Below are 27,915 nucleotides of genomic sequence, written 5' to 3'. Positions count from 1 at the left end.
TAAGGTGAGCCTAGCGTGGAAGGATACAGTTCTTTACTGAGCATTTACCATGTGCTAGAGAGTGTTTGAAGTGCTCTTCTACTGTAACCCATCTGTACAATTGTGGCCTTATTGCCAATGCAATTTATAGTTTCAGTACTGTGCAAATAGGCCACTAGGTATAATAAAAGCACTTAATGAGTAAGGCTCAAGAAAAGAGGAAGAGAAAAGAAGAGGGTTTCTAGCAAGGAGATTTTTAACAGTTTTTATTAATATGTAAAGCTCCTTGTGTTCTTTTGTAATTCTTCAGCTGCCCCACCCATCCCCAGCCAACAAATGATCTGCTTTCTCTCACTAAAGATTAATTCCAATGTTAAAACTATTTTGGTATAAGTGTAATTATATAGTGCATACTCTTTTTGCCTGTATTCTTTGAGCATAATTATTTGGGACTTATCCATGCTGTTGGATAGATCAATAATCTATTGCTTTTTACTCCAGAGTAGTATTCCATTTTATCGCCTGACCATGACTTGTTCATCTATTCAGCTACTGATGGGCATTTAGGTTGTTCCAATTTTTTGACTATTAAACATACAAAAAATTATATGCAGATCTGTGTGGACATATTCTTTCATTTCACATGGGTAAAGAGATAGGAGGAATAGCTAGCATAGCACAATAGGTGTATGCTTAATATTTTAAGAACCTCCCAAACTATTTTCCAAAGTGATTGACTAACTTTTACATTCCCATTAGCAGCACATGAGAGTTCCAGTTATTCCACATCTTTACCAGCCCATGTTATCATCAGTTTTATGAACACTGTATTAAGCAATTTAAAGTTCTCATTTTCTCTTGCATAAATCTACAAGTAGGAATGACTACAGATGAAAGAACCTAGGACCACAAAGGTTAAATGACACAGTCACAAGGTACAATGAAATAGGTCCAGAGCACCACAGCATGATGGGTGATGAAGGAACTGTCTTCTAGGACCACAGGGCATCTGGGACCTGAACAAAACACTAAGTAGACCAGTGTTAGGCTCTGCACTATAGGTATCTTAGGACCCCAAACCTGGATTTGGCAGGCCCCCAACTGCTCATCAGCAGACTGTCTTCTGCTATGATTTCCCATGCTTTAAGAAGAGTTGTTTCTGAAAATGATAGGTAGCCTGTGATGCTAGAGAGATGCCAATCAACAGGGATTTCTCTGAACATCCCACTACTAGTTATAAAAGTGAGGTCTGCATCCTTGTGACTGGTGTCTCTTGGAGGCTAAGATCTCACAGTAAAAGACACTTTCATGGGAAAGCTAGGCTCTCCAGTACACTTCTCAGGGGACTGATTCAAGACTTGCTTAGTTTTTCCCTTTAGCAGCAATTTCTCTTTCTTGAGCACTTCTCTGTTTAAACCTTGAATGGTGGGGACTTTGTTTTAATATAGTAAGTTATTTCCTTGTTAGTCTCACTCAGTACAGTTTTACAACGGATCTTGCATTTACCTGCTGAACTAGCTATTCCAGATAAAGGAAGGGACTAAGATGGTGAAGACTCCCATCATCCTAGGTGACTGCACCCAAAGTTAGCTTCAGGAGGGGAGTATAGGACAGCACTATCCCAAGCCACTGACTAACACCAGACGTGCAAACAGCTGGTTTCAGAGGGCTGTTTGCAGAGAAGCTCAGTTATCATGAGGGTCACAGGAGGAAGCAGAAAGGAGATTGTTCCATACGCTTCTACTATAAATTTGAACAGACAAAACTAAACAACAGAAGCAAGACCTCAACCACTGGCCCCCTTGCCCATCACAGCATGAGTGCACAAAGGGCCTCAAGGGAAGCTAAGCACTGGGACACCTCTCTCAATATATATTTCCAGGCAAGGTGGGAGGTTCTACCAAGCCTTCCAGAAAAGAAATTCAGAATTTTTGTTTTAAAATACATCTATATTTGTGTATGAATCTGGTGTATTTACATATCCAGAAGCTGTTATCAGACTGTTAGCCATGACTGTATACAGAGGACAGAATAATGGGAGGGAGTCCTTCTTCTTTCCTTATTTAGTTGCTGTTAGAAAACAAACAAACAAAACAAAACAAAACAAAACTCAAACATGGAATAGTGGGCAATGCTATTTGCGAATTCCAAAAAAGAAACAAAGTACCTATAAGCATATCTCTATTCCAGTAACAAAGCAGCATAATACAAAAGGAAAGGTAAGGCATATTATATTCCCTTACTCTTTTAAGGTTCAAAGTGTTCAAAGTAGCTTTCAAACCTGCTTTATCTTTTCTATTCCCTCAGACCTTCTTTAAATGAGTGCCATCTTTTGTCAATCTATTACAATAGCTACTTAACTTACTTTTCTTAACACCAGCAGTTTCACCTTTACTCATCCTCAAGCACTGTCCCTGGATCCCTGGAATTCACATTCCAAAATACCCTATGTTAATGTTCCTCCCACCTTCATAAACCTTTTGTTGGCTCTCCATGGCTTATAGAAATAGAATCCAAACACAGTCCTCCATAATTTGGATTTGTTTCTCTTCACCGCATCACTATCTCTGTCACAGGGCCCAGGCCCACAACATCAGAGAGGGGAGAATTGCATTAGAGAGAAGACTTTGCATAATTCAACATACGCAGAGGGGAATATTTCACCCTAAGAAGGGAAAGCGGGTATTTCAGCTTACAAGCTAGAGTATTTAAAATTAACTTGGTCCATCACTTTGAAAGATGGGATTCTTGCCAAAAGTTTAATTTGAGAATGGAAAGTTGGGGTTCACACTGTTTTAAAGTTTTCCCATAAAATGCGATTTTATTAAATTTTATTCTTACACCTCATATTTGCAAGAGTCAAAGTCGCCTTAAGTGCAATCTGTCTCTTCTCTCTACACATCAAGTGTTGAAAACACCACTCCCTACTTTTTTACATGGGATATAATTTCTCACTGGATTGTCACAGCGCTTCCTCTGCCTGGTAACTTCAGTCCACTTGTCACTCCTCCATGAATCAGAAATAGAGTTCTGGTTTCTGGGGTGCCTGTCCTTCAGTCCTCTTCTGACAACTGTAGCATGCCTCACACTATTCAAAGTTGGTTTGAACATCTCTGTTGATCACTAGCTTGTGAGTTCCTGACTGAAGAACATGGTGCCTTCTTCACCTCTCCTCCCCAGTCCTTCACAGAATACTAGGGACATAGTAGGTTATTTCACAATTATGGAGCAAGTGTTCAAAGACCATGAGAAAATCTCAATCAAATCAAATAGGGCAGAGGCATAAACTAATCTATGACTCCCAAAGGGAGCTAGGACTGTTCCTTTCTGTATGGCCTTTGAAAACTTAGAGATGTATAATCAGAGACAAGATAAAGACTAATTCAAGCACACTCCCATTTTCCTGAGTATTCTTTATATTTAAGCAGATATATTCTAGTGAAAGCCACCCAATGGCTCTTGCACAAGGACAACAAACAGCTGAGTTGGCAGAGATATCAAAGGTCATTTGTCAGTGTCCAGTAATAATCAGAAATGACACATGGATTTCACATTCCTGCCAGTTCTGACTTACTGGTAGTGGCTGCCTAACGACTGTGTTGATAAGGATTTTAAGACCACACCTGGGTTTAGAGAAAGCTCGCCATAATTGATTACCACTGTCTGCCCAGGGCACAGATTAGGAAATATTTACCTACCTGCCAAATATTTCTGATCCTTAATGTCAGTCCTAGATTAGTTCGCTCTGTGTTCAGATTCTGGGGCTCTGTCACATGTGGAAGATCAAAATGTTGCCTTATGTCTAAATCCTCTAGAAACACTCATGGACATTTCTTTCTGCCTGTCTCTTTGCTCTCTCTGGTTGCAGGGTCAATATCTTGGTCCTGACTTTTAAGGTCTCTCGCCAAAGCCTATGAGTTGACACTTCATTCAGACCTCCTGAGTCTAAACTTTGTCTCTGACTCTGAATAATGTCTTTCTGATCTCCTGGTTCCTTGATCTCTGGACCTCCCAGTTGCTTGAGATGAGAATTAATTTATTCTTAAAGGCTCTAAAAATAGAGATCAGGAAATATTTATATGACATGGTTGGTGGATTAGGAACAAAATGTTCAGGTAGTTTTCAGAAGCAGACTTGGTTTGTGCTGACATACTTCCAGCATGCTTGTTAAGAAGTCTAGAGTTCTATGCCCATCCCACTGCCCTATTGAATCAGTTGGGAATATTTCTAAAAACAAGTTCCAATGGGGATTATCATACACACAATTTTAAGAACCATGGAATTAAGGATCCTGAGTTGGTTCAGAGATTACTAGCAGTAGCCCTCTTCTGTCACCTCGTGGAATAATGCTTCAGTGAAAACCAAAGAATCTTATTACTTAAGTGCTATAATCTTTGCGATTCTGTTCTGATATATGAAGAATGGCCTGTGGGCCGCATTACAGAAGATATACTCCTTCCTTTCAGCCACTGCTCTTTTTCCAGAATTCTTCCCTGAACATAAAATGCCTCAATGCTTTTCCCTCTCTTCCTCTCCCCACCTTGCTACCCAAACAAATACATATGCACAGAGGGGACGACCTCTGAGACCCTCTGACTCCACTCCATTTATATCAAGGTCTACTTTGCCTTTGCAGAGCCAAGTGGTGTAAAGGTTTTCTCCTCATCCATGTGTAAAAAAAAAAAAAAAAAAACCAACAAAACAAAAAACAAAAAAAAAAAAAAAAAAAACAACACTGGCTTACCTAGAAAGCTCTCCTGACAACTGGTTAAAAAGATTTGGATAAACCTAACTTCTACAGGGTTTCTCTTATTTTGGCAGGGTAGATTGTATCCTCCCTGTATGAACCAAGCTCTTTTCCAGGAGGCATGCAAAAAAGATAGATAAGCCATAAACAAAGACTTTTTTTTCATGGCAAACAATCTAGTCCTCCAGTAGCCATTGCCAGTATATAGCAATGGGACATTACCACACTTGACTAGACCAGCTAGTTCCCACATTTCTATACTATTATTTCCAGTGTTTCCTTGAATCATCTCAGTGACCTAAATAGAAATTCCTAAAACCAGGGATCATTCTCTTATGGCTCAAGTTTACCTCCTTCATCATGCCTAACCTTGTTGCATGATCCTCATAATCACAGGGTTAGCAACAATAAAACAAGATAACTGTAATCTCCTGCATCCTTCTTCACAAAAGCAAAAATATACTGAGGGTTGATATTTCATGAGAAAATAAACTTTTCTCATACTTTGTGCTGTGCTAATGAACTCAACTGATGAGAAACTTCACAAAGATATCCTTATCATAATCAAAATGATTTCAATTTCCTAAAACAGTAAATAGTTATTACTGAAATCACTGCCTAATCCTTTATTTTTGTTACAATGGAATTCTTTCACTTAAACACTTAGACTCTTCAATCTAAACAGAAATGGAAGGGCTGTGATTCTGAATATTTTTAGCTTGGCAGTGATGCCTTTTTCTGTGATCTCTGTTGCATTTGTCAATTTGCCGCCTTCCACAATTTAAATTCCATGGTTTCATGTACAAAAAATATTTTAAATTTATCACTCATGCTTCTCTAGCCATATGCCTATCTTTAAGATGTGTGAATTTCCATATAAAATTCACTGTTCCCATTTGGCAATTTAGTACCTTTAATTGTGCCAATCAACCATGTAAGACATCACAAACCATTGAGAGTATACAAAGAAAAACATACATGTCTTCAAAACTCTAGGATACAAAGCACACTGCTTAAAGACAGCCTACTTATTGCTGTAGTTCAGTTCAACCAGCTCAAAGTCTTACAGAACAACTGGAACCAGTGAATTCAATTCCTGAAGCCCTATATCACTTTCAGGTATTTAAATGAGTCGACTATACCCGTGATCTTACAGAAAGGATTCACAGTCATGACCAGAAAGGGCTAGAAATGACAAATTAAAGGGTAGAGACTTGAATTGTCAAATATCATTACAACAGGGACTATCTATAAAACTGCAGGTACTCCTGCCTTTTATATTCCCCAACAATAAATTTATAAGAAAAGGATTTAATGTTTTTAGCCTGTTACATAGGGATTTGTGTTTGTTTTAATAAAAAATAATTATTATCTTCATAGGCTTTGATAATACACATCATTTCCCATAAAAAGTTCAATGGTTATCAACTTACTAGCATACATTTGGGAAATTCTTTTCCTTTTTCTCTCTATTGCGTTTCACTACCCTAACTCATATTTTACTATTCCCTTGGCCCAGGGATAGATAGAAGCAATAAAATGCAATTCAAGTTGGTTTCACAGACAGTAAACATGCATTATGAATTTGAAACATACTGTTGGAAACATACTATGCTTGTTGAGCATGTATTTTAGAACTTCCTCTAAGACATTCATGACTAAAACCATATCTGGAACCATTCACTGTCCTTGGTTTCAGAATTCTCTGTGGTTTTATGAGATACTCATTAAAAACAAATAAACAAACAAAAAACCCCAAACCCCACACAGTCCAAACTGATGGCTTCTGAATCACACAATTTAGATGAGAGACATCTTCTCCATTGGAACACCAGTCAAAGGTCATTAATAATTTACAGGATTATATGAGAAGAGAATAATGAAAAATTCAGATTCAGTGAATTCCTAGAGGCACAGATTTGTGAATTTGTAGAGATTCCTACTTCAATCCTTGTTTTCCTCATTTAGGGCACTAAGTCCTTGAATGCTTCAGAGACTCCTGCAAAGTAACACAGAATCAGGCTACACTCCCTACATTTTCACTTCTAATCAAGCTATATGCATGCCCTCTCTTATACAGTGTTCCAGTTAGTGCTCTAGGTCTTGGTTCTGGCTTTAGCTGTACTGCCATGCCAGAGCTGACTTTAAGGAATGAAGGACAGCACATCTTATTAAGATCACCATATTAGAACTGCCCGATTTGCATACACACAAAACCAAATCCAGGTGAGTATAAAAGATGTGTAGGAATCTCATGTAGAATCAAGGCTTTAGCAGTGCCTAATTGCATGCCTGTTGAACCTACAGCTAGACATATATTAATTGCTTTAAGAATCAACACATTAGGGCTGCCTAACTTACAGACTCATAAAACTGTATAACTATATGGGGGGGGGGAGAATGCACACTAACCATATCTAGGACCAACATATTAGGGTCCACTAATTTTGCCAACTTTGAGTTTCCACAGTTTGATGACACCTGCTGTACTACATACTGTCCCTCCCATGGCTAGAAAGTTGAGTCTCTCCTATCACTCTGAATCACTTGATGTGACAGATGTATATATAGCTTTAGGGAGCCCAGGATACAATGATAACCAAAACTCTCCTATTTTCATCCACTATATATATGTGTGTATATGTGTGTGTGTGTGTGTGTGTATGTGTGTGTGCATATATGTAGGCATGTATATATGTACATGCATGTATATATATACACACACACACACATAAATATATGGTGGATGAATATGTATGAAATATATATATGTGTGTGTATATATATATATATATATATATATATATATATATAATATGCAAATGGAACTTCTAGTATGTTGTGTTGCTCACAAACTAGATCCAATCCACGATGAAAACCTAGACAGTCACTAACAAGACTGAGAGAGAGCTAGTAATGACCATCTTCATCCCAGTGAAGCATTGTGGCCTTTTTCTCCTATCCCAAGGAAATATATGTGTAAGAAGAGAGGGTGGGTAATGAATGAATAGGAAGATTTCATTTGGACAGACTGCATGATTTTATACTGGATGAGCTCTTGCTACACTGAATAATTCCATCACAAATTAACTTGAAAAAGCTACCTCTTGTTGGTTTCCAGTGAAATGAATGTGGCACAGTTCCCTGCAGATTTTAGATTCCTGTAGCACTGAAGCCTAGTAATTCAGGATATAAAACTTCTTGCTTTATACAATCAATTTGGTTTCAATATTTACAAAAACAGACATATTTTGAATGTGTGGTGTGGTGTGCATTTTCACTTACCTTTTCCGCTGACTGAGCAGTGCCAAAAAAAATGGGAATGAAGGCAAGCCACACTATACATGTCGTGTACATAGTGAATCCAATGGGTTTGGCTTCATTAAAATTCTCTGGGACACCCCGAGTCTTGATGGCATACACAGTACATGTGACCATGAGAAGAATGCTATATCCCAAGGAGCAAATGATTTGGAGATCTGTAATGTCACATTTGAGAACTCCCCTGGCTTGCTCAGGGTTCATTGTCTTATGTTCATCATAGTCTATGATGATGTTGGGTGGGTCAACACCAAACCAAATGAAAACTCCTAGAAGCTGAACTGATATTAAACTGGAAGTGATTGCCAGCTGTGATGTTGGGCTTATGAGTCTGGGAGCTGTCACTGATTTCTTGCCCTGCTCAAATATGCGATAAATCCGATTGGTTTTTGTCAAGAGGGCTGCATAACTGATGCACATACCCAAGCCCAAGAAAACTCTCCGGAAAGAACACACGGCCACATCAGGTTTGGCTATCATCAGGAAAGTGATAATGTAGCAAAGAAAGATGCCAGTCAACAGAACGTAGCTCAGTTCCCGCCCAGATGCCCGGACAATGGGCGTGTCATTGTAGCGGATGAAAGTGGCCATGACAAAGATGGTGGCAATGATCCCCAACATTGCTAGGAAGACAGGGATGACGGCCCAGGGGGAATGCCACTCTAATTTGATGATGGGGATATCCTGGCAGCCGGTTCGGTTTTCATTGGGCCTCTGGTCGTAGGGGCAATGTTGGCATGTCATCTCATCAAACTGGTACTGGTAGCCATCACAAGGCTCACAGGTCCAGCAGCACGGAGTTCCCTTCTGAGTCTTCTTTCTTTGCCCAGGCTTGCATGGCAGTGTGCACACTGAGGGGGGGATCTCCCGGACTCCTTTACCCCACTGCATGTCCTCTATCTGCAGCATAAGAAATGAGAAGGTGTAACTGGCAGATTAGTTAAGAGAAAAGGGAGAGAAGGAAACAACAACAATGATAGAAGCAGCATTTGAGACTTGACAAGGCTAAAGAACTACCCACCTCCCTACAGTTAGTTTGAACTAAGACCAAGATTTGACCCCAACTATTCCACCACAGCATCCTTCCTTTTTGCTACTATGGAGTATGCCAAACATGCCTGATTTTAAGATTTCCCTGTGGTTGGGGCACCTGGGTGGCTCAGTCGGTTAAGCATCCAGACTCTTGATTTCTGCTCAGGTCATGATCTCACAGTTCGTGGATCAAGCCCCAAATCAGTATGGAGCCTGCCTGGGATTATCTCTCCCTCTCTCTCTCTGCCCTTTGCCAGCTCGTGCTCTTTCTGTCTCTCAAAATAAAGAAATAATAATAATAAAAAAATTCCCTGTGGCAACTGTTAAAAAATACATATTCCCTATTCCTACCCTACACATTCCAAACAAGAATATACTAAAAGGAAAAAACAAAAAACAAAACAAATGAACAAAAAAAAAAAACCCAACTACCTTTGGATCTTTAACAAATCTTTAACAAATGATAAATCAAAACACAAATTTTAAGTAATGTGAAATGTTACATGCATCTCCCTTATTAGCTGCTTTTTAAAAATTTGTTTTAAAATTATTTTAGGTGATATTGCAATGTTTACTACCTTTCCTAAAATTCTGTAGGCATCACTGCCATTATCAATGAGAAATTTTGAAGCAAATTTATTTTAGTCTATTATTTATCACATAGGAGTAATAAGGTTCATTACTGAAGGGTATATAATGGTAGTTGGCCATATCTAAGTAATTGGTAAGCATTTGAATAAAAAAATATGGTCTGGAAACCTTTCAATATTGGCCACGTACCTACCTATTCAGAGATGAAATTTAAAACTAAAATACCGTATCCTAGAGGAGGATGAATGTTGATTTGCTTTAATTAGAATAGTGGTTTTCTAGAGGGCAATTCATAACCAACAGTGTTCTGAGAAATAATGTCATTAGAAACAAAGAAAAAGTAGTGTCGGGCTGAAATTTCATTGTAGCAGAGATCTCTTACTTGTCAGCACACCATCTACTCTTCCTCTTTCCTGATATTGGTTCCTCAGAACTCTTTCTACATGCTTGCTGTGAGATGAAACTTACACTGAAGCTCCAGGGGTTGCTCACATGACCCAGTCTTGGCCAGTTAATGTACAGCAGGGGTTCTCAAGCTTGAGAATGCTTCACTAGGAGGGTTCCTTACCACCCAGTATACTGGGTCCCACAGTAGGATTTTTTGACTGGGTATAGAAGGGATCTGAGAATAAGTATTTCTAACCAAATCTTTGGTGATGTTTCTGGGGATTATCTAGGGACCACACTTTGTCAAAAATGGATACATTCCAACCTCCTAGCCACAGAATATGGGTCAGGGATGGGATTGTTATAGAATGGAGAGGAATTTAATTTCATTTTTACTGAGATTATACGTAATAAAAATATCTCGTTTTTGTTGGACTGGCAGTTTGTAGGATATAATGATGCCAGTGTGCAAGGCTATAAGAATGAAGGAGTTTCTAAAAGAGAGAAGTCAACAAAAAGAAAAGCATTACTGAGAAAGAGAAGAAGAGAGATTACTAAGGAGCCTGTTTGAGCTACTTGAGACAGCCATGCCTGAAGCATGAATTCCCTAGACTATGCCATTATACAAGCCAGTAAATTCTGCTATGCTGAAACACTTTCAATGGCATTTCTGTTACTTGTGATCAACAGTCCTGAAAAATACATGTATTAAATAACTTAAATAAAAAATATAAATTAAATATGACTTTAATTAAGTCAGAAAATTAATTCATAGAATAAATGCCAATGAACAAATTTAGCTGAAATTCCCCATACCTTTTTTTTTTAATGTTTATTTATTTTTGTGAGAGAGAGAGAGAGAGAGAGAGAGAGAGAGAGTGTGTCAGAGCACAAGCAGGGGAGGGGCAGGGACACAGGGAGACACAGAATCCAAAGCAGGCTCCAAGCTGTCAGCACAAAGTCCATGGGGCACCAACTGATAGCCCATGAATCATGACCTGAGCAGAAGTCAGATGCTCAACCGACTGAGCCACCCAGGCACCCCTTATCCCCCACACCTTTTTAATACAGTTGGACTAAAAAAATAGGATAGAAAAATACTGGAAAATCTGAGCCTTTTTAAAAATGCATAATTTTAAGAGATGAGGGGGAAAGCAAACTAATTTATTGCTCTTGGAAGTTTAGTACTGTATTAAAACAGAATGCAATGTATAGCAGGGTGTGATACTTACATCAAAACCCGAGTTAAGATCCACATTCAAAATCTAAAACAAATGTAGTTAACTTTGAAAAATAATGGCTCAGGGATTAAGCTTCATAAATTATCATAGCCTTGTAATGGTTGAATTTGAACTTTAAACAGAGACCCAAAAATCTTCAGATGACTTGTGTAAACCCATTTGCCTCAGCACAAAGCCCAAGTCAGTACTAATAAATCTAACTAAATATAAAACATAATCATCTCTTTCTCAACATCATGATTTTTGAGGCAGTAAGTCACTGGCAGCCATCCCAAAGTCATAAAATTAAGGAAATAATTTGTAATAAGCGATAAAGAGATACACATTAACTTTACAAATGTCAAACTGCGAGAAGATAGAACCTAAAAAATTGCTATTATTAATACAAATGTTTCCAAATGTCAAATTAAAAGGTCCTACTCCTGGTTAGTAAGAAAGATTAACCAAAAAAAAACAAAAAAAAAAACAAACCCAGAAACCTATAAATATATTTCATTAGCTAAACTTCAGATTGCCTAATTCTAACACTAGTAGATAGTAATATGCCATATGATTAAACTTGATCTATGGGAATAGATGAAGGGCTCATACAAATATAAAAACAAATTATCATTATCTGTAATATTTTACAGCCAATTTCAAATGTTGCCAGCTATTTCTTTCCCCTTGGAATAAAATAAAATGCCCAGCAATGCTGAACAGCTTTTTTCCACCCTTAACTTATCCAAATATATACAAGAGCTATAACCACAAACATTACATTGACTGATTACTTAATTTGTTTTCAATTTTCATTTAAAGTACATCTCAACTCCGTTTAATTGTATATATTACAGCAACAAAGTTGCCTCTTGCACCAAATGAACAAAAGTCTAATTTACTCGCTTTGCCAAAAAAATCATTATTGAAAATATATTGTGTTGAATGAAGATACCAAGTAACCTTTAAAAGCTCTAGTAAGTGAGAATTCTTCTAAAGCGATACATATGATTTGTGTATATCTATACCCATCCTCACACACTCAGTGGCTTGTTTCATAAGAATAAACAGTCAGCTGCAAATGCCCATGGATACTTATTAAAGGGAGAATACTCATTTAGGACTATGAATATTCAAGTATAGTGTCAATTTTCTTTGCCAGAGGCTAGTAGGAATGTAGATTTCTATTCTATTTTGATGGCTGCAACAAAACCAAGTTTCCCTTAGCTGGAAAGCCAAAGTGAAGGTGCAGAAAGATTAGAAAAAAGGGCTAGGATGTTTACTGCCATCTTCTTTAGAAGATACAGTCCTACATTCCCTGATTAAGGATGCATTTTCCTCCCGGACACCATTGTTTATAGTCATTGGATACTGGGTCTGCTCAGTAGCTGGCTCATGGGGAAGAGATGTTGAAATAGATTATATGGATAGGCAGATCAATTATTTAGGAAAGAAATGTAGTTCTGGCCAATGAAAGCAAACATAAGCCTGATGTCGAGTCCTAGGAATGTGGTTCTTCGCTCTTAAAAGAGATACAAGGAAGAGATCTATGGTCTTTAGCCTTTGAACTCTGATGTGTACAAACATGATGTATGGAGCTGCAGCAGCCACTTTTTAACCATGAAGACAAGCTTATGGGAAAAAAGCCCATATCCTAGGATAGAAAACAATAGATAAAAAAAGAATTTTTGTCTTTGATGGTGCTGAAATAATTTCTAGGCCCAAGATGGAGCCACTGCTGCTCAGGATGTCACCTCAGCAAACCAAACTTGGATAAGTTCTGTGCCCCTATAAACAAGTTCCCCTTGACCAGACACACAGTGTACTCAGTTAGCCAGTCTCAGAATGCCAAACCAACTCTGAGCCTTCTTGGCCCAAACAAGATTGACTATATGGCCCCAGACTATCAGTTCTTTTCTGTTTGTCTTTTCCTTGTTGTTTATTCTTTACCCTGTAAAAAGCTTCCTGCCTTGCATCCCATTTTGTGGTTCTCTGAAAGGAGACTGTCTAGTTCATGAAGTGTTTAAAGTTAGTTTCTATCATCTAAATGATCTTCATTAATCATTCTTTAACAGTACGATAATGATGTCACCAAATTAACCAACACTGGTGCTAATGTACCCCTGAATTTTGAACATGAAATGATAAACTTTCCTTAGTGGTTGGCCAATATTGCCTGCATAGTCAACTACTTGCAATGAAACATTCTAACAAATACACTTTTTCTTACTTCTGCATCTACTACGTGAACACCTTCTGAGACTGTTAGACAATTAGCCAATAATTCAAATTCTAATAGGGATAGCAAGTAGCTCCAGAAGGAAAAGGGACTTTCAAACAACAAATGATCAGAAACACTTGTCTTGTCTCCTGGGAATGCTCTTAAAAGAGAGTAGGAAAGCCCCAGACTCAGAATATCAGCTGGGACTCCATTGCTCCTGGCTCAGAGAGGAAACGATGAAAAAGCACCTGTCAGCTCAAGTTCTCTAGCACATGTGATTGGCAAAGAAATATTGGGGTCTGGCTCTAGTAGAGAGTGAGCTACTTCACAGGGAATGTGCAGACCTTATAATCACTGGAATTTTAAAATAAAACCAAATTAGTTGCTGTCTTACTGCCAAAGGCAGAACTCAAACAAAAGCAGAATACACTGTTTGGTGTATCATTTGTATGTAGTAGAAATCTGTTCTTTTCCCCACATAGACATTTTCTATCTAAGTGAAAATTTTGTCACTGCAGGGATATTTTCTTTAGTGAAATTCCATTTGCATGTTTCCTAAGCTTACTCTGTAGACCAAGCTGGCTGGTGCTTTTATTGAATAATTCTCTACAATATTATTTTTTTTACTTATTAAAACCTTAATAGAATAAGCTAATTTTAAAAGAGCCTTCTTATTAAAACACTATTTGTTCATTAAAATATATTTGTCCTGTCTAATTTTTGGAAAGAGCGTTTTAGGAAAAATGAGCAGGAATACTTAATCCTTGATATTAGAAAAGAGCCAGGTTTCAGTTCTGCGGGAGGCGGGGTGGTCAAGTAAGCAAGGTAGAGGGGCTACTAAGAGCTTCGCAAGGAATCCTGTAGCAGCATTCAATGGCTTTTTCTTTTTTAAGACTCAGCTTCTATTTTTAAACCATAGGCAGTATGACTAGACTATGAAACAGAATTTCAGGGCTGCCATATTACGATAAAAACACTCATTAATTCATATTCTACCTATTCAAACTATATAAAAGAACATTTTTTTTTAAGAGAGAAAGAGAGAGAGGGAGAGAGCAGAGGAGGGGAAGAGAGAGAGGGAGACACAGAATCTGAAGCAGGCTTCAGGCTCTGAACTGTCAGCACAGAGCCCGATGCGGGGCTCAAACTCACAAACCCCGGAGATTATGACCGGAGCTGAAGTTGGACGATTAACCGACTGAGCCACCCAGGCGTCCCAAGAATCATCTTTGTTTTTAATGTACTCTAGGAAGAAAGTGGCACCACCATATTGTTAGGGAAGGCTTTTTGCTATGGTGGAACCTGGGCATTCTCATGGAAAGATCCAGAGCTTCATCTCACCACCGAGCCCCTGGAAGTCCAAGGCGTTGATAAATTTATGCTGTCATAGAGATTTTATTTTGAATTAAGCCAGTGGTTCCTAAACCTGCCACACATGTGAATCACTTGGAGAGCCTCTAAAATTTTCAAAGAAGCATCAGTGTCTTTTAAAACTCCTCAGGTGAAAGGTAGACAGGTTTGGGAACCACTGAACCACACACTCTGAAGAGCTGGGGTTTGGAAGAAAATCTTTGTGCTGTGTAGACAACTTAGTGACCACAGAGGTGGTCTTGCCTGGACTTCTATTCTCAACCTTACGATACAGTATCTCTCATTAAAAGTCAGAATGGGTCACATAAAATGCTCAGTGATATTCTGACAATTTAATGGGACAGTATGAAGCTATCGTGAAATTACAGAGTTGCATGGTCAGTAAGGTCTCTAGGCTTACGTTTCATTATGTCATTGGCCAAACAATTTAAAATGCCTACGGCAGCAGAACATAGAAAGTAAATGAATGGAGAGGTAGTGAGACATTTCTGTCCCCAAAACAACCAAGTCTAAAGGAACACAGTAAGATTATGCATACTTAGAAATAGGTGTTAAATTATACATCAAGAAGAGATTTCATAATAGTTCTGCCTAAATGATCTGCACTCACTGTTTCAATGCCTGTATTTCCCTCAAATACAAGCAACAGTGGGGGGGTGCTTGTTTTTAAGTGTATATAATTGAAACCTCCCAGATTAACTGAACAGTTTGCCCCTACAGTAAATCTAGGTTTCTCATTCTTTATGAAGCTTTTCTCTATTTCTAACTAAAAGGGATGACTAGGCTTGGTTTCAGAACTTCTTTTTTATCCTCCCCACCCCCTACTCAGAATATATGGAACCTTCTGATTTTTTTTTAAAGTTGATGCCTTTTTAAAGATATCATGTACTCTAAGGGCCAAACAGTGCACATCTGCTGACACTAGTTAGCTGCCTCTTTCTGAAACAATACTGTCACTATAGAAGCCATCTCCTTATAGTGTATATGCTGACTACAAGTGACCACTGATCTATTCCCTCTCTGGGGACAGTTCCCTAAAAGATGCTTAGCAATCAAATATTAGGTATTTAATCTTGTGTAATTACTAAATACATTTCAAAGTACTTTTTAAAAAAGCTGGGTCTAACAATAACATATTCTAATAATAACGTGAACATATTCATGTGGATGCCTCAAAAATACCTCCCATTAAACTTGTTTAAAATTAAACTCATGATTTACTCAGGGACTGGCAAACTACTGCCCATGGGCTGAATCCTGCCCACTGCCTGTTTTGTCAATAATATTGTATCAGAGCATCATCTCAGTTGTTCACTTACATGTTGTCTATGGCCAGTTTTTTGTTACAATGGCAGAAGTGAGTAGCTGTGAATGCATGGACCGCAAGGCCTAAAGTATATACTATCTGGCCCTTTATAGAAAATATTTACTGACACAGATCCAAAGAAAACAAAATGACAAAGCCCTAGTGCATGGCAACCTTATGTATCTGTAAACCATAAGTTTTGTCATCTTCAACATCTCCCATCCTCTTGGCCCCTCATAGTTAAGTTACCAACACATCATGTAGATTTTACCTCTTGAAATCACTTAAGTTAATCATTTCATATAACAAACTATTTATTAAATACAGGCACATCTTGATTTATTGCTCTTCCTTTTATGGCCCTTAGGAGGTATGGCATTTTTTACAAATTGTAAGTTTGTGGCAACCTTGCACTGAGCAAGTCTGTGGGCACCATTTTTCCAACAGCATTTTTCACTTTGTATCTCTATATCATGTTTTGTAACTCTCACAATATTTTAAATTTGTTCATATTATTGTATCTGTTATGATTACCCATGATTCATGATCTCTGATGCTCAATTATAATTGTTATGGGCCGCCATGAACCACTCCCACATAAAATGGTGAGTGGGTTTTATTTAATTGATAATTTATTTAATAAATAAATGTTGTGTGTGTTCTGACTACTCTACCAGCCAGCTGTTCCCCCATCTTCCTGCCTCTCCTTAGGCTTCCCTATTTCCTAAGACACAATAATACTGAAATTAAGGTAATTAATAACCCTACAATGGGCTGTAGTGTTCAAGGGAAATGAATTTGGCGGACTTCATTGTTGTCTTATTTTAAGATATTACCACAGCCATACCAGCCTTCAGCAACCACCACCCTGATCAGTCAGGAGACACTGACATTAAGGCAAAACACCCCACCAGCAAAAAACCAAACCAAACCAAACCAAACCAAAACAAAACAAACAAAACAACAAAATAAACCCAAGTTGACAAATGTTCAGACGAACATTTTTTAGCAATAAAGTATTCTTTAAGTTATGTACATTATTTAAGACACAATCTCATATTGCATACTTAATAAACTAAAGTCTAGTATAAACTTCTATATGCACTGGGAAACCAAAAAGTTCATCTGACAGTATTTACTGTGATATACACTTCATTGTGGTGGTTTGGAACCAAACCCGTACTACCTCTGAGGCATGCCTGCAAACTTTTTGGTGCTGCACCCTGTTTATTTGCTGAGAACAAACAGGGAAAAAAAAGTGCCTTAGAGAAATGAATCCTCTTTTCTCATCTTTGCTATCACCATCTCCTCTGCAAAATCTTTCTGTGGAGTTTCCCCACCTCCCTTTTCCTGCTGGCTCCCTCCTAATCCCATTAGCTGCACTACAGCCAGAAGGGTCCTTTAGCATGCTGATTTGGTCATGTCACCTTTATGCTTAAGCTCTTTAGTGACTTCTTGCTATAAAACATCCTAGATGCGTCATAATCCAGCAGGCACACAGAGCAATAGGCTTTAGCTGGGTTCCATGAGGGTTCCTGCCCCAGCATGAGTATGGGCCACAATATGCTGTTCTGTGATTCTTCGGTTCACTAAATTCTTGCTCAGGAGGTCCCTACCCCCACTGAATTGGCTCTTCCTTTAATAAACTCTAAAGACCCCCCCTTAAAGAACTTAACACAATTTGTAATTATGCACATATGTTACTTCATTAAGGTCTTAACTCCCAATTTATACATAAGCTTCTTGAAATCAGAGCTTCTGTCCACTTTATTCACTTGTTAGAAACTCAAAATCTGGGAGGAGGCTCCATAACATTGTTGGACTGAATGGGTGAATGGTAGTGTGAAGGACCGAGGAGACTGACCAGTCCTCTAGAACTGGTTTTCTCCAGCCAAAATTCGAGTTTGATTCTAACTAACAATGAAAGGATCCCTAATTACGTATGTGAGTCTCCCTGTTTTCAGGTCATTTACTATACATCTATAGAGTGAAAGTTTACACTTGAAAAGTCTTTGGCATTTTCTTCAGGGAAGAAAGGGAATTAAATATGGAGCACTGAAATGCTAGGTAGAGGGGAAAGTAATACAATTAACACATCACAGAAAAGGAAAAAAACAAGTCATGGACAATTTGCAGCCAAGGGCAGAACTTGATTTGAATAGGTCTCTGTGTCACCAGCTAGACCCCAAGACTTGGCCTTTACTGCCCACCTGCTTGTACTCACTAACCTCTGTCTTACATTTTTCCCTGAGCTCTTCTTTCTGGCTTTTCCCTTAACGCAGACAAATGAAACCTGAAACCACCCCAGGTGATAGACTCTCCTGACAACACCTGCCTTAGACCTAGACCACCTAGACCTTTTCAGCTAAACCTGAGTTATGCCTGCACAGATGGATCATGGAGTCACCTCTAGAATGACCTACAATTACCTTTACCTCATTGTAGCACTAAACTCTCCACCCAAGGAGGAGTCTTAGCCTCATTTACATAACATACAATGTAAGTATATATAAGCTTGTTTACTTCAGGCACATGTGTGACCTTATGCCCACCTCTACATAGGATGGCAAGGCTCCCCTATGCCCTCTCCCAGAGAATCACCACTTGGGAAGCCACTCCTCATGATCTCCTTGTTTGCTGCAAATAAAAGTTTTCATTGTGGGACAACTCAACCTAGTGCAGGTTCTGACTCACCAAGGAGTGAACTCATGTTGGCTCAGTTATACCTGATCATATAGGCAGAAAGAGCTAGGGGCTCCTAGGGAAATGAAGACAAGGTATAGCTTTCTTGACATAAGAAAACTCATTTTAGGCTTCTGGCCATCTTGTGATCTATGCCTGACTAGCACTACTTGCCCAAAGCACATTTCTTGCAGAACTTCCTGGAATATGTTGGGGCACCTGGGTGGCTCAGTCAGTTGAACGTCTGACTTCAGCTCAGATCATGATCTCATGGGTCGTGGGTTCGGGCCCTGTGTAGGGCTCTGTGCTGATAGCTCGGAGCCTGGAGCCTGCTTCGAATTCTGTGTCGCCCCCTCTCTCTGCCCTTACCCTGCTCATGCTCTTTCTCTGTCTCTCAAAAATGAATAAACGTTAAAAAAAATAACTTCCTGGAATATGTCAAAATTGCAGAAGAAGAGACCCCAGTAGATAATGATTTTAAGGCAACAAAAGAATGTTAGAATAGCCACAGATATAATCATCATATCGGGGACAATAAATCAGTGGTCAAAGTCCCAGTGCTGGTTCAAAAGTAAAAATTGATTGACCTTATGCACACTCTTGAATTATCTTTGCAAGATTTAAACCCCTGTGAGCACTCAAATACTAAACCAACAGAAGCCAGAGAACTGATGATGCTGACTCTTGTGGAACCTCCTGATCTTGACTTGGATTCTGTCACCTTAAGATGACTTTTGCCCCACTTCCATGCTGAACTGCCTAGCATGCAAGCACCCTAAGTTTAAAACTTCCCCAATTTTGTTGTTCAGGGAGACACAGCTTTGGGAAAGATCTCCAGTGTTCTCCTTGACTTGTTGCAAAAAAAATCCTCCCATTTCCTATTCCTTCATTCAGTTGTATCTTTCACTCACCATCAACCAAGAGGCAAACCCATTTTGGAGTAACAAAATTTTCTCTGAATACTACCTTCTCCATTAGCAAGGTTAGCTACAGCTCAAAGTAGAAAGAGCATGATCTGTGAAGTCCAACTTTCCTGGGTTCAAAGATAGATTTCATTACGTCCAGACTTTATACCCAAAGGCAAGTAGACAATCAGAGTATCTTTTTTGCCAAGCTTATCGGTTATGAAGACTGAAGGAGATAACATGTCTAAAGAATTAGCATGGTGCCTGACACATTGTAGCTTCCTGAATAATTGTCATTAGAATATTCTAGGGCATCAATGAGCAACTTAAGCCATGCAAAGAACATTAGGATGGCCATTCCCAATTCTCCGTTCACTCTTGAGTGCTGACGCTTCCAATGGAATATCACCAGCGATAATGCGATAGCAGCATTTCAGACTCTATGCATCAAAAAGTGAACATAGCATTTTTCTTCCCTTTCTTGATTTCACCTACCCCCTCCAAACTGTCTTGGTATAGTGGAGTAGTTAACATGAATGTGGAACTCAGAGGCACATGTACTAAAATCCTAACAGAGTAATCTTGGACAAGGCATTTATGTTCTCTGAGCTTTATTTTTTGATCTATGAAATTTAGATGGTAAGAATACATCCTAGACTTACTGAGAAAATTAGTGTATGTGACACACATTGTTTTACACATGGTGAAAACTAAATGAGTTATGTCTATTCAAATCATGATTAGTGACCATACTGTCACTTAAATTTTTTTTTTAACATTTATTCATCTTTGAGAGATAGAGACAGAGTGTGAGTGAGGGAGGAGCAGAGAGAGAGGGAGACACAGAATCTGAAGCAGGCTCCAGGCTCTGAGCTGTCAGCACAGAGCCTGATGCGGGACTCGAACTCACTGACTGCGAGATCGTGACCTGAGCTGAAGTCGGACACTTAACCAACTGAGCCACCCAGGCGCTCCCATACTGTCACTTTTTTTTTTTTTTCTTTTTTTTAAATTTTTTTTTCAACGTTTTTTATTTATTTTTGGGACAGAGAGAGACAGAGCATGAACGGGGGAGGGTCAGAGAGAGAGGGAGACACAGAATCGGAAACAGGCTCCAGGCTCCGAGCCATCAGCCCAGAGCCTGACGCGGGGCTCGAACTCACGGACCGCGAGATCGTGACCTGGCTGAAGTCGGACGCTCAACCGACTGCGCCACCCAGGCGCCCCCATACTGTCACTTTTGATACCTCTCTTCCCTTGCTCCCCTCAAAAAATAACAGTTGCAAAGTTCGTTCCAGTCTTCTTCTGTGAACCTGTTTTGTTTTTGCCCCCAATGACAAGGATCTACTAAAGTTATCATTATTTTGTTCTCTTACTTGCTTTCTGATTTTAGGTCTTCCCTTTCACTTCTTACTTTATTATTCTGGTATCATTTTATAACAGTTATAGTCAATGAAACATCCAGGCGTTTACTTGTTTGTCTCTCTCCACTTGAAGAGAGCACATTCAAGTTGTTTCCTTATGTTTACCTTGTACCTAGAGGAGCCGCTCAAAAACTCTTTGTCATGAAGTTGCCTTCTTGGAAGGTGTGGGTCTATTGCAGCTTGGATTAAAATCCACTGCCCACCTGACACAGCGCAGACACCTGATTTTGGCAATCAAGTCCCTCCTCTCCTGCCTCATCTGCATTCACCAACCACCCTAACACCCATTACTCTTCTGGAAAAGGGCACTGTTTATGTTTCCCTTTGATACCCTGTGATTCCCCATTGGCACTCTTCCATTCACACTCAGCCTTTAGCTGTTATGCTTTCCTCTAATTCTTAAACAACTAGCTCAAATGCCCCAAATCTTCCCTGATGCCTCTTTGCTACAAATACACTCTCCCTTTGTTGACATCTCTTAGCATTTGTATCTGTACTATTCTTCTACCTCTTATACTTTGAAAACTGGGGCCCACCATGTATTTTTTTAAAACCCTTTAGAGCCTAGAAGGTGGACTGGAACCGCTACAGATTCCATTCCAAGAAAGAACTCCCAGGATTAGGACATAAACGGATAAATCCTTAGGAGAAAAAAAAAAATGGCTTCTTGTTAATGCCCTTCAACACTCCTGTATTCTTGCTTTTTGTTTGAGCTTCCCAACTCTGACTTGCTTAAATATGACAAACTATACAAGCAAGAACAATAGAAGTCCTCATATCACTGCTACTAAATCTTCTTTTCTAACCAGTTCAGCCATTCATCTTAGGTTTTCACACCCGAGGCAACTTGCAAATTGCTTTTCACCCACTCACCTGGGGTGAGTCATGCTATCTGCCAGGTAAGTGGGGAAGAATGCTGATCAGTTTACCATCTGAGAGAAGAAGGGCTTTTGATTTGCCTTCTTTTTTTTTCTTTTTTCTCCTTTCTATTTTTGTAAGCTCTGAGTATTTTGCTTCCCTCTTCTAAACTAGAGGAAAGAAACTGTTTTTATACTGATTTTTTTTTTTTTTAGGAAACTTACCCCACATTTCATTCTGATGAATACTAGCCCTGCAATATATTATTTTGAACATAGGAACCTCCCCCCACCCCAGTCACCTTGCATTAACCATTGCCATGTCAGGAGGGACCAAAGAACAGTTTATTAAAGAGCCTGAGAAATCTTGCTGTTAAAAAGAGACTATGCTTTGATTTAAGCCAGTGGTTTCTAATTCATTTGAGTGCAGAACAAGCATTCTTTACCCTTCTGTAACATCGATTTTCTCAACATCCTGCAGAATCTGTATCTGTCCAATAACACTAAGGAAAACAGTGACATTAGTTTATTAATACTTTGGGATTCTAGCACCATCTTTCAGATCTTTTCCCTTCTTGGATGAGTGTAATCTGTCACATCATGGAAGGTCAAAGAACATGAAATGGATTGTCACCCATCAGGATGCTAGTTGGATCATCTTTGGCTCCCATGAAGGTTCATTTCCTCACCAGTAAGTGGAGTTAGCTAATGGAGAATCAAATACAACTGTATATATGAGACTATTTAAAAATACTTAATATTCAATTAAAGTAAGTATTTTTATTTCTTCTGGGTTTTTTTTTTTCATAAGAAAGAGAATAAACTAGTATTCATGAATTTTTTAGCTTTCTCTTTTTCACTGCCTCCACCCCTTTGACCACACAGCCTTATTAACTGGCATGTCCTCTCCCCTACTCAGGTCAGCAAGACTGAGCCAAATGTCTCTTCCTGATGAGCATCAGGCAAGCCAAACTAAAAAGTTAACCTTCATATTACAGGGCAATGGGCTACAGCTGCCTACAAATTGAGCTTAAGACAGCAGTGTTTAAACCATATACTTTTCAATGATGATTGGAAATTTACCTCTTTAAGAGACACCTCCACGTTAATCCAAGGAAAAAACTCAAATAATTGGAATTACAGGCTCAGTTGTCAGCTCAGAAGATGTGGTAGTGACATATTTCGGTAAGAAGCCCTTTGGGTTCGTTCACACTACATCTAAGTAAGCAGCCATCTACTGCTACTAAATTCTGTCCCATGCCATAAGGAGTTTTGCAGAAGGCTGTGGAGATGTTAGACTAATTAAGAAATGGAGTCTATGATCTCACACATTTAAAGTTCACAAAGCTAAGACAGAATTGACCTCTAAACCAAACAGGATATGGTATGGACTGAATTCTCTCCCAAATTCTCATGTTGAAGCCCAATCCGAATGGGATGATATTAGGAGGTGGGGCCTCTGGGAGGTAATTATGTCACTAATGTGGAGCCATCTTGAATTGGATTAGTGTCCTTACACAAGAGATTCCAGGGCACTCTCTCACCCATTCAGCCCTATGAGGACACAGTGAAAAGACAGGGGTTCCTGAACCAGGATGCAGATTTTCATCAGACACCGAATCTGCTGATGTTTTGATCTTGGACCTCCCAGCCTCCGTAACTGTGAAAAATCAATTTCTGTTGTTTACAAGCCACCCAGTGAATGATATTTGGTCATGATAGCTTGAATGAATGGGGACAGCATATTTGTTTATTTTTACAGGGAGAAGCGAGGTTATCTTCAGCAAGCAAGGCAAATGAAGTGTTTATTTGATTCAGCTTATCTTACGAGGAATGCTAGACAACTAAATAAAGGGATATGAAAAGTACTTTTTCATCATGGAAAGTGCATACAGGACTGCAGGAACTATGATGTCTGGAAAGGATCTTTCACAGCAAAATTTTTAAGGAGACATGTTTTTAAATCATCCTCCAGACATCGTCTTGTATTTCTCCTGTCTCCTAATTCAAAGGCCACTAAGAAGCTCCTGTGCTCATGCACCACATTAAGCAATGACAATACATATGAGAAACACTTAATTCTTCTCTCTCAATAGGATTCTGGTGTCATGCTGGACATTTGCACGTAAATGTCACTAAAATCCAATGTAACTCAAGATACAATTGTGGCCCAACTGATCCTTTACCTGCCTTTGTAGGATACTGGAGCAGAGTCTCTGGATGAATACGCACTCTTTAGAGGGACAAAAGTGGGGAGAAAGCAACTAGGAAGAGTGAGCAGCTCAAACAAATCCAAGAAAGCATGAAAACACTCAATTCAGGGATGGGGTTGAGGATAAAGGGCTATAAGTATTTTAAGTTGAGCTGAAATACAGAGTACAAGTTAAAAATAAAGAAGATAATGTTAGAGACAGACACAGACAGGCACCAGATCATGGAAAATCAGTTTGCTTATTATTGATTCAACAACTATTTACTATCTACCCAGTATACACAAAGTGTTGTTGATTAGGATATGGCTGATGATCCAGTTGGATAGGATTCCTTACCTCAAAGAGCTTAAGTTAGTAAGACAAATAAACAATACAACAAAAACATATATTATAACAAGTGTTAAGCAGGGAATAAATAATGTACTAATCCAAGAATAACAAGGGGGCAGCTCCTCTCCATAGATAAAGAGAAAAGGTAATTTTTAAGCTATGACCTGAAAGGTAAGGACACAAGCATGGGAATTAACAGGGCTACTGCTAAGGCCCTGAGGCTGAGAAGACTGGCATGTTGTAACAGTGTCTCTCCAACTTGAATTTGTGAACAAATCCCCTGGGAATCTTGTTACAGTGCAAAGTTTGATTTAGTCCACCTGGAGTGGGACTGATATTTTGCATTTTTAACAAGCTCCCAGGTGACAGTGCTGGTCTAAGGACTACACCTTAACAGCTAAGTGTTAAGGAACTGAAGTCAGAATGTCCAGAGCCTAGATGTGGGATTAACAACACTCTCAATAAGGGCGGAGACTAAGAAGGAGATCAACCCAGAACTGTTGTGCATCCTACTAGGAAGGATATGGTTATCAGCAAGGCTACCATTTATTTTCCTCCTTTATGGAGCAGTAGGGGAGAGTGAATATGGGGCATCTTCCGGAAAAAAAAAAAAGTTGCTGAGTCAAGTGTCCTTTTTATAACAATGGGCTTCCTGGCAAACAAACCAATAGCAGCTGGAGATTCTTATTTCTGGGATGCTCCTATCCAGGATGTACCTAGTCAGTGTGAAATTGCTTATGTTAAACAAACCAGCTAGAATCTATCAGTTTACAGGGTATGATATCCTAGAAAACACCTTGTAAGCTGTGTGCCTATCTAAGTTTAAAATAATGGTGTTTCATGTCCAGAAAAAGTTTTTTCTTTCTATGTAGCCACATAAATTACTTACAAACCTCATTTCTTACCCAGAGACCGAAAGCAAGAAAGGACCCAGGGGATGGTGGTGATACTTTCAGACCTCTCCTTACTTTGTCTGTGTCTCACAATTATTTGTAACTCCGGAATTCAAAGTAAAAAGCTTGTTAGTGGGTTTTATGGACATGAAGAATGTCCTCCCCAAATTCTTAAGTTAAAGCCCTAACTCTAATGCCATGTGACTCTATTTTGAGATGAGGCTTTAAGCAGATTATTAAGGTTGAACAAAGCCCCAAGGGTGAGGCCCTAGTCTGACAGAACCAGTGTCCTTATAAGATGTAAAGAGTCATCAGGAGTGTGTGTATGTACATAGTAAAGGACACATGAGGACACAGCAAGAAGTTGGCATTTACAAGCCAGGAAGAGAGGTCTCAGCAGACACCAAGCCTGCTGGCACCTTGATCTTGGACTGTAGTCTCCAGAACTGGGAGATAATACATTTCTGAGGTTGAAGCCACCCAGTGTGTGGTATTGTTACAGTGGCCTGAGCTAATACTCTGAGTAAAATCACTGATTTGTGCAAATCGGGTTTGACAAACTAATCCTCTATGTTAACTCACCTTTGCAGAGAAGTTGCAAAAAAACCCCGTACAATGACTGATGACTCAAAGCCGTAGTACTCTGCCCTGGATATGTTGGGAGGTTTTGACATCAAAGAAAAAAAAAAAAGAAACATACCCACATCAAGGCCGCCCAGCCAGAGGGGGTCTGATTTAATTGTTCAGGGCCTATATATCAGTAGATTTTAAAAGTTCCCCATATGATTCTTATGTGCAGCCAGAGCTTTGAAATAGTGGCTGAAATTATGTTTTTAAAGATGTTTCTGGAGACCCTGGACGCAGGGATGGCTTGTGGGAAGTCTGTAAATCAATGTGTGTCACAAACCTTGGGTTTTGTCCACCCCAGACCTGTTAGGTGATAAATTAGCACCACTTTCCCTTCATTTCAAACCTCCAAGTGCTCCCTTCTGTCAGAGCCCTGAACCTTCTGTGGGATGAGAAACCAAGCAGTGATGTAAGGCCCACACATCCCATCGATGCCTGGAGCACCAGGTCCCTCTGTAACTGCCCATTTTAATGAAAAAAAGTAACTGTTAATATATATGCATTATTGAAATGCACTCTCTAGTCTTTCTTGCCAACCTGCACATTTCTGTAATAAGCCATTTGTTCTGAGCTCAATTATTTTGTGATGTTTGATTAAACAAAATCAGTACCAAAATAATTCTATTAGGGTTAATTGACATCTTCTCGGAGGAAAATTAACCACTTTGTTGGACATGCTTTTAATAACAAGCTTCCCAGATTTCAATGGCCATATTTGAACACAATTCTTGAGGACTGCTCTGAAGATTGAATACAACCTTACAGATGGTTTTTACAAAACAGTTACCATGTGAACAGATCAAAGAATTATTCAGCCTTATAGACAGCACTATAATAATCATAAGACTTGGCAGCTAGGATTTATCTATTAAAGCCTTGTAATTAGTTTCTTAATCCAGAACTTGAAAATGGTAATAGTTTAATGCCCAAACTATGTCAGTAACATTTAGGTAATGCAATCTACTGAAATAGATGAACTTTGAATTCTCTTAGGAAATACAATGAGATGAAGAGGAAGTTAGTTTGCACCTGGGTCAGATAAGCTTTCTGAGCATAATAATACTAATCAATTTATTGTTGTTGTTGTTATTTATTATAATTTCTTCCCTCCCTTTGGCTCCTGGCACTAGAATGTGGAATTCTCCTATAGCCCAGAAACACTCTATCAATGCTGGAGGCCTTCATATCTTTTCTTTTACTTTTTTCAATATCAGGCCAATATTTTTACTTGCAAAACCTCCTCAGACCTAAAACGCAGCCAGAAAATATTTTATTTAGCTACAGCCTATGAAAAAGGGTTTTTACTCTTCAATAATACAATTATTGTTATTGAACATGAACTGAATGCTAGGCATTAAATACATACAGTCTCTAATCCTCATTATAAACCATTCAAGGGAAGAATTAGTCCCTGGGCTTTGTGAATGAGGAAACCTGGGCTCTGGTGTTAAGGGTCTGAGTCCATAATATTGATGGCTTTAAGGACACAAAAATAATGGGCTTTTAAAAATGTATTTAGATACCTATCTTTTAAAAATTCAAAGGGTACACAATCTCATACTACTAAGAGTTACTTTCTTTACATTCTTGCAACCAAACTCCCAGAGGCAAACAAGCTTACCACTTTCTTGTACACATTTTAGTCGATCTGTAAAAATATCTTCATTAATTGCAGTGCTTATTTAATTTTCCTGTGTTTCCCCCCCCCCCACCCAGGAGGAAAAAAGAGAAGAGCTCCAAGGGGTTCAAAACCGCAGTCATTAATTATTAATCCTGCTTATTTCTAAGGATTGTTCCCTTCTTCACTGG

The 27,915-nt window shown here is 38.9% G+C and overlaps 1 protein-coding gene across 5 annotated transcripts in view; it reads right to left on the bottom strand.

The window, feature by feature from the left end:
* The window catches only part of GRM7 (glutamate metabotropic receptor 7), an 860,397-nt gene that overhangs the window by 151,136 nt on the left and 681,346 nt on the right, over positions 1 to 27,915 (bottom strand). For all 5 annotated transcript variants that reach the window (XM_042979452.1, XM_042979450.1, XM_042979448.1 and 2 more), the window contains one exon: positions 8,012 to 8,947. In XM_042979452.1, coding sequence (XP_042835386.1) covers positions 8,012 to 8,947 — 936 coding nt within the window. The remainder of the gene's footprint in view (positions 1 to 8,011; positions 8,948 to 27,915) is intronic.

Source organism: Panthera tigris, chromosome A2, assembly GCF_018350195.1.
Source record: "Panthera tigris isolate Pti1 chromosome A2, P.tigris_Pti1_mat1.1, whole genome shotgun sequence".
NCBI classification, from domain to species: domain Eukaryota; kingdom Metazoa; phylum Chordata; class Mammalia; order Carnivora; family Felidae; genus Panthera; species Panthera tigris.
This window is presented reverse-complemented; position numbering and strand designations above follow the sequence as displayed.